Source organism: Aedes aegypti, chromosome 3 (genome assembly GCF_002204515.2).
Source record: "Aedes aegypti strain LVP_AGWG chromosome 3, AaegL5.0 Primary Assembly, whole genome shotgun sequence".
NCBI lineage: Eukaryota > Metazoa > Arthropoda > Insecta > Diptera > Culicidae > Aedes > Aedes aegypti.
In genome coordinates, this window is record NC_035109.1 from 1,247,589 (window position 1) to 1,265,074 (window position 17,486).

At 39.5% G+C, this 17,486-nt stretch overlaps 2 protein-coding genes across 2 annotated transcripts in view; both read right to left on the reverse strand.

Annotated features, from left to right (window-relative positions):
• LOC5568567 overlaps positions 1 to 11,260 on the reverse strand; it is a 111,337-nt gene extending 100,077 nt beyond the window's left edge. The window contains exon 1 of the mRNA XM_001652347.2: positions 10,756 to 11,260. The gene's annotated coding sequence lies outside the window, so the exon portion shown is untranslated. The remainder of the gene's footprint in view (positions 1 to 10,755) is intronic.
• A 456-nt stretch (positions 11,261 to 11,716) lies between these two features.
• The window catches only part of LOC5568566 (protein CASC1), an 88,556-nt gene continuing 82,786 nt past the window's right edge, over positions 11,717 to 17,486 (reverse strand). Inside the window, exons 9-10 of the mRNA XM_021850110.1 lie at positions 12,011 to 12,074; positions 11,717 to 11,909 (exon numbers count right to left, since the gene is read on the reverse strand). Of these exons, the coding sequence (XP_021705802.1) occupies positions 11,772 to 11,909; positions 12,011 to 12,074 (202 nt within the window). The 3' untranslated portion in view covers positions 11,717 to 11,771. The remainder of the gene's footprint in view (positions 11,910 to 12,010; positions 12,075 to 17,486) is intronic.

Here is a 17,486-nt window from a genome sequence, read left to right on the forward strand (position 1 = left end):
TTTAGGTTATTGTTGGACTATCTGGAAAAAATATACACTGTAAAAAAAATTGTAATTTTTTATATATCGAAAATAAAGCTTAAAAATCAATTTTCTCAAAAATCGTATTTTTGATTTTTTTTTATTTTTTTATATGTTAAAGTAGACAAAAAATGAAGTCTTTTGCACAGTAGGTCAAGATGGAGAAATCATGGAAAAAAAGTTATGATATTTTGAAAAAAGGTGAATTTTTCAAAATGGTCATAATAAATTATTTAAATATTTTTAAACTCGATTTTTTGAAAGTACGCAAAATTTACAACAAAAAAGGTATACGGAAAAATCAGGCTAACTTTTTAAAGATACAGCGATTTCAATACAAAATTATGATATAATTTTCAATTTTCGGTAGGGTCGATGTACCAATAGCCGCATAGGTAAGAACAAATATTCGTATAAAATCGAAAAATAACGCTAGCGTCATTATTTTAACATCATCTGAAAGCTTTTTATCTTGGTTTTGTGGGAAAAATATGAAAACTGCGAAAATTCATATGTTTGCATTTATTATCGCTTGTGCCACTATAGGAATACATGTGCCTATAGTAGCACTATTTCTAATTTCTGTTCCTATAGTAGCACTAGTGAAGTTCTTTTTGATCTTTCGACGTTGACGCTTGCTCCTTGGCAGTGCGTCAAGAAAGCCCGAGCAGTCGTCAGTTGTTTTCCCTCTCGGGTCGCGCGCCTATTTTCTCTGTGTGTTTTTATATAGCCGAGCAAACGAGTGAAGCTGAAAGTGGATTGTTGCTGCTCAAGGATGACGGATCAATTGGTGAGCTCGTTTTATGCTACTATATCTAATCTATAAAATATGTATGATTGCACCTTTAATCGTAACAACGGTGAGACGTAAATATGATTTTTCAACAAACTATGAAAGGTTCGTCACTGTGAGTGTCGACATAAACTCTGATTCATAAATTATTTACGTCCTTTTTTTTTTTTTTTTCTCAAAACGCCTTTTTCCTTTTACTTTTATTTTTGTTATTGAAAAAAAACTTTGAATGGTTCGACACTACGAGTGTAGACTTGCGAAAGGTTCACTTTATTCAACAAACTTTGATAGGTTCGTCACCTCAAGTGTCGGCATAATTTTTCTCTACATAGATATTGTGCACACCAAATGAAAATATTATATTTACATATAAGCATATTTATAGCTCACAAATGATTATTTATCATGGTCTAATCGCTTATCAAAGTGAATCCTGTGACCCAACGATCCTCCCCATTAACAAACATCCCTCCCAGTAACCTTTGTGGAGATGCAGAGGCAAACACGGTCTCCAGATAGCAAAGGTTACACACTAACATTCCTTCCCCCAATCCCACCTGACTGCAAGGACGTGGCCGGCGCCGTTATTGACCATGTATAAATAGAGGCACTGAATTATGCACACTGAAGAAGATTATGGCAAATCCCAGCCGATCTTCTGGTTGATTCTTTGTGCATTTTCACTGACCTCGGTCAATCACGGAATAGCAATCATTGATATGTGTAGTCAGTCTAAGCTAAGCTAAGCTAAGCTTCTGTTCCTATAGTAGCACTAGAATCACGGCGTTGGCACTACTAATCAAAACCGTATTGTTACAAAGCTTTTATATTTTTCCTTCAAAGTGTGGATCAAAAGCTTTCGTTTGATGTAAAAAAAGTACTTAATTCATTAATTATTTCGTATAATAAAAAATAGTTTCTCTCAGTAGTGCTACTATAGGAACAATAGGTTAACTATAGGCGCAAGGGAGCTCAAATTTTAAGCAAAACTAATTATTTCGATCATTTTTTGAACAAAATCAAGCTGTGTATCAATGGTACTTAGATAAATAGTTCCTGACCTTCATGTCAAAAAATATTTTGAAAAGATTCATAGCAAAACGGCCGTAAAAAGCCACTAGTGCGACTATAGGGGACTGTCCACTAAGGGAACACTGACCCTAGACAAAAATGAAGTCTTTTGCACAGCGGGTCAAGATGGAGAAATCATGGACAAAAAAGTTATGATTTTTTAAAAAAGGTAGATTTTTCAATATGGTCTAAATAAACTTTTTGAATGCTATTCGACCCGATTTTATGAAAGTGCGCAAAATTTTCAACAAAAATGGTATATGAGGAAATATTTTCAACAAATTCACCTTTTTTTTTAAATCATAACTTGTTTGTTTATGATTTCTCCATCTAGACCCACTGTGTAAAAGACTTCATTTTTTGTCTACTTCAACATATAAAAAAAATAAAAAAAAATCAAAAATACGATTTTTGAGAAAATTAATTTTTAAGCTTTATTTTCGATATATAAAAAATAATAACATTGATTTTACAGTGTATATTTTTTTCCAGACAGTCTCAACAATAACCTAAAACTTTGCGGAAGACTCCAAACTGATCGGACAAACCGTTTTTAAGTTATATTATAATAACCGAAAATTGAAAATTATATCATAATTTTGTATTAAAATCGCTGTATCTTTAAAACGGTAAAAGTTAGCCTGATTTTTCCGTACACCTTTTTTGTTGTAAATTATGCGTACTTTCATAAAATCGAGTTTAAAAATATTTAAAAAGTTTATTATGACCATTTTCAAAATTTCACCTTTTTTTTTTCAAAAAATCATAACTTTTTTGTCCATGATTTCTCCATCTTGACCCACTGTGCAAAAGACTCCATTTTTTGTCTACTTTAACATATAAAAAAATAAAAAAAATCACAAATACGATTTTTGTGAAAATGGATTTTTAAGCTTTATATTCGAAATAAAAAAAAATTACAATTTTTTTTTTACTGTGTATATTTTTTCCAGATAGTTCCAACAATAACCTAAAACTTTGCGGGAGACACCAAACCGATCAGACAAATAGTTTCTGAGTTTTAATTTTTTGAAAATTGTTAAGGCTTTTTTCTTAGGCCCTTCTCAAAAGTAACGCTAGGGTAAAAATGGCGAACCGATGATGCAAATAGGCATTTTTGGGTATAAAGAAAGCATATGCCAAATTTCAGCCAAATCAAAAAATACAAAAGTAAACCGACATTCGAATTCAAATGGAACCGCTCTTGTACGATTCCTTATGAGTATTTAACGAGTTTGGCTCAGCAATGTATTTTTTAAATATTAGAAGATAAAAAGTAACTAGTTTTTCAGCAAATCATTTTTACATACTATGTTTTGTTTGGATTTGTCCTTTGGTAATTTTGGTGAGATTCACACAGCCACATTGCAATGCTCTGAAGAACAGCCTATTTCTAAAAGAAGGTTGAATTTATTGTGGAAAGCATAGCATTAGCATATGCTAAATTAGAATGTAGTAAAGTCTCTAATTGGACGTCGGTACCCACTTCCTTTAGTCATTTTTGTAGGTGTCGGGCTACAAGCATTAAGGTCTTCTTAAAGATTTTGTTTCGTAAACGATGGTCATGGAAGATCATCCTGAGATAGTCGCTGCAAGTGTTATTCTATGGAACCCGCTTTAAGACCAATCTGATAGACAACCGTTCCGCTATAGAAAGAAAACGTTAATACACTTGTACATGTTAGAAAAACGGCGGCCTCTGATTGCCACTACAGTAAAATCATTCGTTGGTTTATGGGATCATCAATTTGAATTTCGATGAGATAACCACAAACATTTTTTATTCAAGATATTTCTTCATTATCTTTATGGCAGAAAAGTGGTGAGAAAATCCATAAGAGACCGGTTTGTTTTAATACAAGAAGATAAAAGAAAGGGAAAATTTCTGAATTATAGCGGGATTTACTTTAGTAAATGCCTTCCGGATATATTCTTTTAAAAAAAGCTGTTCTATATGGAAATATTGGTGACTAGCTTATTCAACGAAAATTTAAAGAACAGCCTATTTAAGAAAGAAGGACAAATTTCTGGTGAAATTTTAAAAGCTATGACGTGAATGATCACTGTAACAACGTTATGCTACAACCTATATTCATAAGAAAGGAAAATATTTGTTCAAAACAAAATTGAAATATAAACACCACCAAGAAGTCATAATACCGGTGATCACGCAGCTGTTCATCATGACCATATTGATGGTTATAGGTTCGAACACCTCTGGTGGCGGATCTTATGCATTGAACATTCCCTTGGCGTACCTGGGCATAGAGGCACATGGTAAAATAATGGTGAACTGACAAGGAAAGCTCCCAGCCAATAAAAGGCTTATTTAATTAGAAGCCCATTCACAAATTTCGTAACGCTGAAGGGGGAAAAAACGTTGTGGGTGGTTGTCCTCAAAATGTTACAGCTCATACACAATATGTAGAATTTTCAAACAAAAAAATGGTACGAGGGGGTGGGTAGGTGTTAAAAATGGCAATTTTTGGCGTTATGAAATTTGTGTATGAACCCTTGAACTGCGAAAATTTCCCTGAGCTGATAAACAGGCACTGTATCAGAAAGAATGAGATGAAGATAGTTGCCAACAGGATATTTTGAAAGAATAGCTGACATATAACAGAAGGGAAAATATATGATGAACATTTTACCGACGAATTTTACGCGTCATTAATTACCAGTTTTCATTAGGATGCGTTTTTGCCCGCAAAAAAGATACTGCACTGTATCTCATACTATTCGGGGTAATGGCTCATTCAGGGTAGTGGCGTTCGGAGTAGTGGCGTTCGGGGTAGTGGCGTTCGGGGTAATGGCGTTCGGGGTAATGGCGTTCGGGGTAATGGGATGGAGCCATTAGTGCATTGATACATTTGTAATGTAGCGTTAATGCTCTTTTGCTTGACAGCTCTTGTAATTTGTCGAATTAACGCAGGTTGCAGCATTATTGTTGATATGCAGTAGAATACTAGTATAGTACGTGCAATGTTATAATGCTTGGTGTTACTTGCGTATGTTCTGTGATTTGTCTACTCGCGTAATTGTACTTAATTTATTAATTTATTTTTTATTGTAACAAGTTCTTCTTATCACATTTCTGAAAATACATCTATAAATGATTATCACCCCTTGTAAAAAAGTAAAACAGTTGTAAAGGCGTCTGATTCGACATCATATCATCACGATGATCCCCTCATCGAAAACCCTTAACACATCCGAGCCTAAAATTGCATCAGTTCTAATTTTTAAACGTGGTTTTCTAAATTCTTGGTTTTCGTCGATGTTTTCACTTCAAATTATCTCCGTTATCACAAAAACATTCTAATTTATGCTCTAAATTGTACATTCGTGATAAAAATAAAATTTGTTGTGGATGCGTAACAAGCTCGGAGTTCATTTTACCATCCCTTTCCCTATATATGACGCATGGTAACCAAACATGATGCTGTTACACATACATTACTTAGCAATCTATTTGTAACCTTGTTTTTGTTTGTTTCTTTGAACCAAAAATTCAACTTCAATGTAACTTATTAGTTTTTACAGCTCAAGACTAAGTTACGTGCGATGCCCAATGCAACACCTATGTAATGTAAACAAAGCGTAAGTTACAATGTAATAGCTTAGTAACCAAAATTGAAAATCGTCAATAAGATATGCTACAAATTATTTGAAATGTAATTTGTGTTATTTTCTCATACACCAGTGCTATTTGGGTTGAAAAGATTTCATTTATTTCATTTATTTAGTTAACATCTGAACAGATAACGCTGAATAAACAATTTCACGCCACAATACTCGGTTCGTGGCCGCATCACTCCATCCTCGTTTCTGCCCCACGCTCGCCAAATCGTTACGCACTTGATCCGCTTACCTAGCTCGCTGCGCTCCACGCCTTCTTGTACCAACCGGATCCGACGCAAACACCATCTTTGCAGGATTGCTATCCGGCAATCTCGCGACATGCCCTGCCCATCGTATCCTTCCAGCTTTGGCCACCTTCTGGATACTAGGTTCGCCGTAGAGTTGGGCGAGCTCGTGGTTCATCCTTCGCCGCCACACACCGTTTTCCTGCACACCGTCAAAGATCGTCCTAAGCACCCGACGTTCGAAGACTCCAAGTGCTTGCAAGTCCTCCTCGAGCATCGTCCACGTTTCATGCCCGTAGAGGACTACCGGCCTTATGAGCGTTTTGTACATGATACATTTGGTGCGGGTGTGAATCTTTTTTGACCACAGTTTCTTCTGGAGGCCATGGTAGGCCCGACTTCCACTGATGATACGCCTCCGTATTTCACGGCTAACGTTATTGTTAGCCGTTATCAAGGATCCAAGGTAGACGAACTCGTCGACCACCTCGAACAGGTCTGCCACCTTTTCAAATGTTCGGCCAACAATGTCCATATCATCCGCGAAGCAAACACATTGACTGGATCTCGTAAAAATCGTTCCCCAGCTGTTGAGCCCGGCTCTCCGCATAACACCTTCTAGCGCAATATTGAACAACAGTCACGAAAGCCCATCACCTTGTCGTAGTCCCCGGCGGGATCCAAACGAACTGGAGTGTTCGCCTGACACCTTCACACAATTTTTCACACCTTCCATCGTCGCTCTTATCAGTCTCGTGAGCTTCCCGGGAAAGATGTTCTCGTCTATGATTTTCCATAGCTCTACGCGGTCGATACTGTCGTATGTCGCCTTGAAATCTATGAAAAGGTGATGCGTTGGGACCTGGTATTCACGACATTTTTGGAGGATTTGTCGTACAGTAAAGATCTGGTCTGTTGTCGATCGGCCGTCAACGAAGCCGGCTTGATAACTTCCCACGAACTCGTTTACTATAGGTGACAGACGACGGAAGATGATCTGGGATAAAACTTTGTAGGCCGCATTTAGAATGGTGATCGCTCGAAAGTTCTCTCAATCTAACTTATCGCCTTTCTTGTAGATGGGACATATCACCCCTTCCTTCCACTCCTCCGGTAGCTGTTGTTCTGTTTCCCAGATTCTGCCTATCAGCCGGTGCAAACAAATGGCCAGCCTCTCCGGGCCCTTTATCTTTATGAGTTCAGCTCCGATACCATCCTTACCAGCAGCTTTATTGTTCTTAAGCTGGTGAATGGCATCCTTAACCTCCCTCAAAGTGGGAGCTGGTTGGTTTTCATCCTCCGCAGTACCGACGAAGGCATTTCCTCCGTTGTCCCGTCCTTCATTGCCTGTGCTCTCAGCGCCATTCAGGTGTTCGTCGAAGTGCTGCTTCCACCTTTCGATCACCTCACGCTCGTCCGTCAAAATGCTCCCATCCTTCTCCCTGCACATCTCGGCTCGCGGCACGAAGCCATTGCGGGATGCGTTGAGCTTCTGATAGAACTTGTGTGTTTCTTGAGACCGGCACAGCTGTTCCATCTCCTCGCACTCCGTCTCCTCCAGGCGGCGTTTTTTCTCCCGAAAGAGGCGGATCTGCTGTTGGCGTTTCCGTCTATAACGTTCCACGTTCTGTCGGGTCCCTTGCTACAGCAACTGCAGAACCAGCCTTTGAGCCTCAACTCGCACATTCTCTCATTGATCGGCCCGATCACGCGCCTCTGCATATCACCCATCACTATAAAAGCTGTTCCCAGCTCGTGTGTGTTGCCGTGGCTGTGGTAGATGGTATGGTTCCCTCTAAACGTTCGCACCATTTATCCCTTCCAGCACACTTCCTGCAACACTACGATGCCGAATCCGCGGTCCTTCAGCACGTCGGCGAGTATGGGTGTGCTCCAGATGAAGTTGAGAGATTTACAGTTCCACGTACCGAGCTTCCAATCGCTAGTTTCTTTACGTTGCTGTGGTCTTCGCCGATTGTCCCGGTTCGTATTCTCTCGTTGATTATTCGTTGCTTGATTTTTTACGGCTGGCTTGCAGGGCCTGACACCAACCCTTTAGATTTCCGGAGGACCATTCCCCCTAAATGTTCGGAGGACCATAGTGCACAGATTAGCTTAGAGTCCTTTTCTGGCACTCGGACGATGATCAGCCGCCCCTGACACGGGGAACAGACGCTGTTGTGAGCCGCTCCTAACATGGAGTTCAGACGCTCAAGGTTTGCAAAAGCAAAAGCAAACCACCCCTTCCCTTTCAGCATACGACCAAATTTTCCACCGGAGGTTGGTTACAGGATCTTCCCTAAGGTTACTCGTACCCCGGCCAGTACCGCGAGGAGGTAGGGATAGGAGTTGCTAAGCAAGAGGCTAAGGACCGCACAGAGGGGTCTATTTTATTCGTTCAGGTACGCGAGGTAACAATGGTACAGCATGCCCAGCCATTTACCAACCGGGTTGAAAAGATGTTACAATTGAATTTCGAAAAGTTTTACCAGGATTCATCGGGTACTAACAATACAATCACTGGTAGGCACAGACGTAAGTAAACCTAAATTTTATTAATTTTATTCATTCATTTTTATTTTTTTTAACTTTACTGAAAAAAGACAATAGCCCAATATGGTACCGTTTGGCTACCGAGGTATTTGCTTTTCAGTAAGTTAAATTAAAACAACTAAAAATTTTGATGAAAAATTATTTAAAAATACAGAAAATTGTAAAAAATATGCCTTGTCTTCACTAAATTTATTTCCTCTTGTTGATGGAGTTGAGGTAAATAGGAAAAGAAAATTGCCGAAAACAACATGGCAAAAAAAAACATTTTTGGGGCCTTCCTTAGCCGAGTGGTTAGAGTCCGCGGCTATAAAGCAAAGCCATGCTGAAGGTGTCTGGGTTCGATTCCCAGTCAGTCCAGAATCTTTCCGTGATGTATATTTCCTTGACTTCCTTGGGCATAGAGTATTATCATCGTACCTGCCACACGATATACGAATGCGAAAATGGCAACTTTGGCAAAGAAATCTCTCAGTTAAGTAATATCTGTGAAAGTGCTCATAGAGAACACTAAGAAGAAGAAGAACATTCAATGGCAGAGGAATATTGCACCTCTGTTATTGGGGCAAGATTCAGGAAAAAAAGTTGTTATCACCTATCGAAAAGGGATATATGCTATTCTCATCATTTGTAAGGGTTGTCTGTGCCATTTTGCGCCAAAAGCAGGTATTGGGGCTTAGAGTACCCCTTGCAAAAACCTCGATCGGTAGGATTTGAACCCACGACCATGAACTTGGTCTTGCTGAATAACTGCACGTTTATCCCTACATATATTTGGGCTTACAAATAAACATTTTCCATGGTATATTAGCATACTGCACCTAGTTTGAGCAAGTGTGTTTTATTTGGCTCATTTCATAAGATAATTATTTGACCATTTTTTTACCATTTGGTTCAAGCTGGTTCAGGCATTGGTCAATGCGATGATCAATATGGATAAAGAATTTATGCTAAGTTAACCTAACGGTATTTTTCTTACAAAAAAAAAATAATCAGGTTAAAGGCTAAATTAGCATCAGCCTATTGATAGGACTGAAATCCATCATGTGATCGATTTCGGTAGAAAAGTGCAATTATTGAAGAGTTTAGGATAAAAATATAGGCCCACAGTGCTTTTTATCGCACAGTCAACAAAATTTTGGAGAAAACTCCGGAACAACAACAAAAAAAAACACTCTGAAACAGATTACACAAACAGCCGTTGTTTGGATGATGGAAAAGCTCTCATCCACCGGAGGAGGAGTCTATATAATTATAGGCAGTTAATTTTGCGGCAAAACCAACAAATCAGTAATTATGTATCATCCGATATTGATAATGACAAACACGTTGGATGGTAGCATTTGGATAATCAGATTTTCGCACTGCAAAATATTGATGCAATGTTCATGAAAAAGTAATTACTAAAAGCTTCACTACGCGCCGTTAAATTGTGTGCCAGGTTTGAGTAGGTACCTAGAAAGTTGCATATTTCACACAAACATCAGTGAAACCTTATGCCAATTCCATTTTCCTCTGAAAAATAAAACATAGCCATGGGAAATATAAATTGATGAGATTATACAAGCCCATAAATTGCCTATAATTTGAAATTGTTTTGTGGGTTCTTTCGGTTGGATTCGGTATAATTATATAGCTAGAATAGAGTGCATTGCCCAAACAGAATCTACCTACACAGGAGAATTAATTTCCATCAATTTTGTCGATTATTCCCCTGTCTCGTCTGGGGAACCTCTTTCTAATTTAGTGGGCATGCTGAAATGAACCATAAATCATTCTGATGTAACCAAAAGGAACTCTATTTGCATACGAATTATTCGTTAGATGCGGGAGAGGAAAGGTTTTTTCGCATCACCAGTAAAGTATCGGTGTGTATCGATGCCGATGGCGATGAACGGGAACATTTGATTATTAACGATTATCCATTTTTAGGCAGAACTCCCTCTGCCATCCCAACCCCAACTGCTAACTGAATTAGGACAAATTTCAATCCGACAGGATTGGAGCGCTGGCAATGCCGATGGGATGTTTATAGGTGTTGAGTGCTTTTTGACAGGGCCACCATCGTAACCGCACGCACCAAGTAGTACGATAATAAGATTTACTACGTCATTGTACCGAGGCTAAAACCAATTTCCTGTTCATGGCTAGATAGTGGTTAGTGCGAGTGATTTGGGTTATGGAAACCACAAACATTTATCAGCAATCCCAAGTGCACTTTAAATTGCGTAAGAGTGTGTGCGGTGAAGATTCAGAGTAGGCGACGCGTCCATGGGTAACTACGATGAGGTGGACATAGGGGAATTTTCAATGGCCTTGACTAAGGTTAGTTCTGTGAAAATTTTCTAGCGATTCAAAGTTATCACCTGCTACCCTACAATTACCCACAACTCGTTCGTTGAAAAGATGTCCATTTAATTTGTTTGTACGTTTACTAGAACAGGCAGGGCTTACTTCAGCTCTCTCCGCTTCAAGTTATTCCGAGCGTAATCCACATCCGACATTCCTTTATTCTCCATGAAGCACTTTCATTAAAATTCACTCTGGCTTTTTATGAATAATAATAACTCAACTTATCATGCACTCTCATTTTTTCTTCGAATATAAAATTCATACTTTCATTATGCGCACACAGGTACAATGATTCACCCCGCTGATCTGGTTATAATAGTATTATTGAATTATTCACTGGGAAATCTCGCTGCATTTTTTCTCTTCCAACATAAAAAACACTTTCTCTTCTAGCCCTGAATACCGCAGCGCCCGAGATCAATTTTTATGGTAATAGTCCACTGCGAAAAAAAGAAAGAACTCCCGAACCAGCAAGTGGCATTTGCGGACACCCGTGACTTTTCTATGGTTACTTGTCGAGACGAGCCGCCGGAGACTACTACTGGTCTAGTGGTGCTGATCATGATTCGGAAATGCCATCGCAGCAGCCCTTCGCTGTAGCAAAAGAGAACAATGGGAGAAAGACTTTCCACGCCGAAGCCCCGAGAGGAAAATTTCCGTTCTCCGGTGCAGTACTAGATTAAACGTGGAGCGGAAAAGCATTCACACGAGAGCACCCCATCATAGCATGCTCTGTTTTCAAAGCCTACTCTTCTCATCCTGGCGGCTACTGTTGGATTGCTTTGCTCCGCTTTAAAATGTTTGCCACATGGCCTTGCTGAGGCGGAGATTGTTGGCTCGTATCGAACATAACAATCATGATACGTAAGTATATTTACAGCATCATACATACTAAGCCAGCTTTACCTTCCAAAGCACGAGACCCGGTGTGTGAACAGAATGCAGAGCAAATGCGAAGCGTTGATGGCAAAACTTTCAACAATATTCCGAGAAGATTTCATTAATAAATAAATGATTGGATTTGTTTCGTTTTGGATTCAGACAAAACACTTTGATTTTTTGATTGTGGCAGACGGCAAGAAGCACGTATTTATTTCAAGGCTCACACAGACGTGAATTTACGAGAAGCTTAGCGGGCGAACTGCCTTCAACAGCTGCACAACGTTATCTCGCAGGATGGGGCTCATGTTTTCCTGTTTCACTTTCGAAGACGGCTGCGAGTGTTCCCGACCCAGATGGTACAGATCTGCGTAATGCTGGTTAAGGAGGGAGAGTTGAATTACAGATTAGTGTTGTGCATTTTTTATAAGGCCTCATTGTTATGTATGTGGGAGCTGTCCGGCTGGACTCCATTTACCTCCATGCCATCGATGGGGCTGCTATTGAAAGTGGGTGAAACCTCGACCGAATCGACGATTGTGCTGTAATTTGGGCGATTAGTGTTGGGAAAAAAGGAAACGAAAAATACAGATCATTATCTAACGGTAACATTTTCGATAACGATGAAATAGGGAGTACTCAATTGGTTTTGTCCTTTCTTATGGCTTCGTATCAGAAAATAATTGACATTTCGCGTAGGTCTTATTTGTATTAAGGTGAAGCGGCGTGTAAGTCAAAGAATCATTAGAATCATCATTGATGTAATAGTAGTAGTGTCGCCTTTCCATGTGTATTTTCAAAACAAACAAACAAAGAATATAACATTTGTGTTAAGCATATTTTTATGTAAACACATGGGAAATTTAGTAGATTGACGAGTATTGGAAATCAAAATCAACTCTTCAATCGTACATATCAAAAGAAAACATTACAATTTAATGGAGGGCAACGAAATTTCTCTGTTTTTAATTGGATTAATCGCATATTTTTGTTATGCATCGGTACGGTTTATGTTTGCAAGGGATGACGGTGTTGCCAGGTGATTGGTGACAGATTTTTCTAGCAATTTTTATATGCTTGTTTTCAGAACATTTGCTGCATATCATAAAAACTTATCATTTTGCAAATAGTTTTCCATCACAAGATCACTGATTTAAAATTTTTTTTAATGATTTTTGTGATCAATTCACATTAAATGCTATGATTTTACAGATAGCAACTCTGACATCACTGCGCTCAACGATCGCGATGATTGTGCACACACGATAGACGCGTCCCGACGCATCCCGACGCATCGCACTGTGGAGCTTTTCAATTATTTTGGGTAGTCCAAATTGATAAACTCTTGGTATGATTTTATGCTTCGTAGAGATGGTTTTTGTGATTTGAGAGAATCGAAAAACAAACAACGTATGAATTTCAAGTTTCTATGCTTTGCCCAACCCATCCGCACTGAAATTAATACAACAGAAAAAAAGTTGGATATTTTAGACTATAAACACAGGTATGTCTCAGTGTGCGGTGGTGGCGTCGATTCGCAGCAAGTGAAAACCACCGCCATAATAGTTTTGAGTGTTGCGGCTGATAAAACTTTATAAATATTTGATTCCCGTTTGAAATGTGTTCCTTTAAGGGAAGTGAATGAAAGATTTGTTTAGTGGAAGTGTAGTGAACGTAATATGAAATCCAAAACACAAATGTTTGCTGCAGAATTACAATGGAAAAGGTAAGCACCTTCTATTCACAAGTGTAGTTGTGTGAGGCAATGAAATGCGGCATAAAATCGGAGATTTTTTTTGAGAATATAAATCTCATGTATGTGGTCGCAAAATTGATAATGCTGTACCTGAAAGTGTTGATCAAATATTGAAATACCACCTGAAGCATTTTTCTTCCCATAAATTATCCATTAAATCAGGTGATAAGCAGTTATATTTCATCGATGTTGCAAATACCAATACTATCATAACAATATGTTAATGATTTTGGAAGAAGCCATTTTGTGATGACGCACCAAAAGGCCTTAATGATTTTGGAAGAAGCCATTTTGTGATGACGCACCAAAAGGCCTTAAGGTGGTTGATATTAGAGGGTTAAATGATGAAAAGGAACTAAAAATGTTTGTATTTCAATTTATGTCGTGCAGCTCTTTAAAATTTTTCATAACGTACATCATCCAATGGAATTTGAGGCTTTTGGTACTGGTCTCCTACCATGATAATTTTCTAAATATTCACATGTCATACGCATTGCATCAATTTCTCGGAACTTCTTTGATTGAATTGAAATAGATTCCATGGAACCTGTCACACGATGTATCGGATGTTGTTGTTCTCAAGCGCATGAAATATACATACAGTCGGGTCTCCTATTAAACGCATTCCTATAACGTGCACTCCTATTACGCTCACTCCTATAAGACACACCAGAACGTTATAGGAGACCCAGGGCTTATGGGATTTCATCACTTTGGGGGTGTTGTTGAATATCTCGTATGCCAAAAGAGATAGCACAGTACTGTCTTCGGCGAAGTTTCAGTGCTAAGTACGATCTACCTTTAGGAGTTGAAGATCATCATTTTAGTTGAGAACTTGGCCAGTAGGGGTGCTTTTTTTGATTTGCACTATATGAACCATAAGGGATAAGAATGCAAAATTTTGTAACATATGATATCTCTAGATCCTGATGCTTTGGAAGGTTGGTGTCTTCGGAAGAGTTGTTCAGTAGCTCAGGGGCTGACATGCGGTGGTCATTCTGATACGGAATTACGCCACCAGGCGGCGCTAGTGAGCATAGTATTTTTGTTTTGCGCATAGCTCAGTAGCCTGACTACTTAGAGAGATGGCGTCTTCGGCAAAGTTGCTCAGTATCACAAGGGCTAACATTATTTGAGCCGAAAGTTTCGAAATTTTGCCACTAGGCGGCGCTAGTGAGCAAAGAATTTTTGTTTTGCACATAGCTCAGTAGCCTGACCACTTAGAAAGATGGCGTCTTCGGCAAAGTTGCTCAGTATCACAAGGGCTAACATTATTTGAGCCGAAAGTTTAGAAATTTTGCCACTAGGCGGCGCTAGTGAGCAAAGAATTTTTGTTTTGCGCATAGCTCAGTAGCCTGACCACTTAGAAAGATGGCGTCTTCGGCAAAGTTGCTCAGTATCACAAGGGCTAACATTATTTGAGCCGAAAGTTTCGAAATTTTGCCACTAGGCGGCACTAGTGAGCAACGAATTTTTGTTTTGCGCATAGCTCAGTAGCCTGACCACTTAGAAAGATGGAATAAGCGCATGCAAGACCTTTATTTAGCCTTCTATATAGCTTCAATTAAGCTTGAGGCTGAATAATATCGCCAGAATTAGATGTTTAACAGCTGAACAACAGTGAATGCAGGCTATGAACAGTTTTTGTTCAAACAAAGGCTGAATTGAATTAGCTATAAAAGCGTTTGAGCAGCTTCAAATTGTTACCTGGGAAACGGATCCTCACTCTTTCTCATATCAAATACAGTTAAACCTCCATGAGTCGATGTTCAATTACTCGATATCGACTCATGGAACCATATTAAAAATCAAATTTCATGGTTACTAGTATGATCCCTTTAAACGGCTTTCCATAGTATTGCAGTTCCTTGACTCGATATTTCTTTGAGTCGATGGTCCCTTCAATATCGACTCGAGAGTTGATAAAAAATTCTCCCAATCCGTTGAAAATACTAGGATACTAGCCATACTTTTATCCGATTGTAAAAAATAATGTTTGTGTTTTTCTCTAGGCACTTTTACTTAAACGTGACAATGCGAAAAAAATCGAGAACCCTTGTCATACTAAACAAATTTGGTCAGGCTACTGAGTTATCCGCGAAACAAAAATTCTTTGCTCACTAGCGCTGCCTAGTGGCAAAATTTCGAAACTTTCGGCTCAAATAATTTAAGCCCTTGTGGTACTGATCAACTTTGCCAAAGACGCCATCTTTCTAAGTGGTCAGGCTACTGCGCTCTGCGCGAAACAAAAATTCTTTGCTCACTAGCGCCGCCTAGTGGCAAAATTTCGAAACTTTCGGCTCAAATAATGTCAGCCCTTGTGATACCGATCAACTTTGCCGAAGACGCCATCTTTCTAAGTGGTCAGGCTACTGAGCTATGCGCGAAACAAAAATTCTTTGCTCACTAGCGCCGCCTAGTGGCAAAATTTCGAAATTTTCGGCTCGAATAATGTTAGCCCTTGTGATACTGAGCAACTTTGCCGAAGACGCCATCTTTCTAAGTGGTCAGGCTACTGAGCTATGCGTGAAGCAAAAATTTTTTGCTCACTAGCACCACCTAGTGGCAAAATTTCGAAACTTTCGGCTCAAATAATGTCAGCCCTTGTGATACCGATCAACTTTGCTGAAGACGCCATCTTTCTAAGTGGTCAGGCTACTGAGCTATGCGCGAAACAAAAATTCTTTGCTCACTAGCGCTGCCTAGTGGCAAAATTTCGAAACTTTCGGCTCAAATAATGTTAGCCCTTGTGAAACAGATCAACTTTGCCGAAGACGCCATCTTTCTAAGTGGTCAGGCAACTGAGCTATGCGCATAACAAAAATTCGTTGCTCACTAGCGCCGCCTAGTGGCAAAATTTCGAAATTTTCGGCTCAAATAATGTTAGCCCTTGTGATACTGAGCAATTTTGCCGAAGACACCATCTTTCTAAGTGGTCAGGCAACTGAGCTATGCGCGAAACAAAAATTCGTTGCTCACTAGCGCCGCCTAGTGGCAAAATTTCGAAATTTTCGGCTCAAATAATGTTAGCCCTTGTGATACTGAGCAACTTTGCCGAAGACACCATCTTTCTAAGTGATCAGGCAACTGAGCTATGCGCAAAACAAAAATTCGTTGCTCACTAGCGCCGCCTAGTGGCAAAATTTCGAAATTTTCGGCTCAAATAATGTTAGCCCTTGTGATACTGAGCAACTTTGCCGAAGACGCCATCTTTCTAAGTGATCAGGCAACTGAGCTATGCGCAAAACAAAAATTCGTTGCTCACTAGCGCCGCCTAGTGGCAAAATTTCGAAATTTTCGGCTCAAATAATGTTAGCCCTTGTGATACTGAGCAACTTTGCCGAGGACGCCATCTTTCTAAGTGGTCAGGCAACTGAGCAATGCGCAAAACAAAAATTCCTTGCTCACTAGTGCCGCCTCGTGGCAAAATTTCGAAACTTTCGGCTCAAATAATGTTAGCCCTTGTGATACTGAGCAACTTTGCCGAAGACGCCAACTTTCTAAGTGGTCAGACTACTGAGCTATCCACGGAATAAAAATTCCTTGCTCACTAGCGCCGCCTAGTGGCAACATTTCGAAACTTTCGGCTCAAATAATGTCAGCCCTTGTGATACCGATCAACTTTGCTGAAGACGCCATCTTTCTAAGTGGTCAGGCTACTGAGCTATGCGCGAAACAAAAATTCTTTGCTCACTAGCGCTGCCTAGTGGCAAAATTTCGAAACTTTCGGCTCAAATAATGTTAGCCCTTGTGAAACAGATCAACTTTGCCGAAGACGCCATCTTTCTAAGTGGTCAGGCAACTGAGCTATGCGCAAAACAAAAATTCGTTGCTCACTAGCGCCGCCTAGTGGCAAAATTTCGAAATTTTCGGCTCAAATAATGTTAGCCCTTGTGATACTGAGCAACTTTGCCGAAGACGCCATCTTTCTAAGTGATCAGGCAACTGAGCTATGCGCAAAACAAAAATTCGTTGCTCATTAGCGCCGCCTAGTGGCAAAATTTCGAAATTTTCGGCTCAAATAATGTTAGCCCTTGTGATACTGAGCAACTTTGCCGAAGACACTATCTTTCTAAGTGGTCAGGCAACTGAGCTATGCGCGAAACAAAAATTCGTTGCTCACTAGCGCCACCTACTGGCAAAATTTCGAAATTTTCGAATCAAATAATGTTATCCCTTGTGATACTGAGCAACTTTG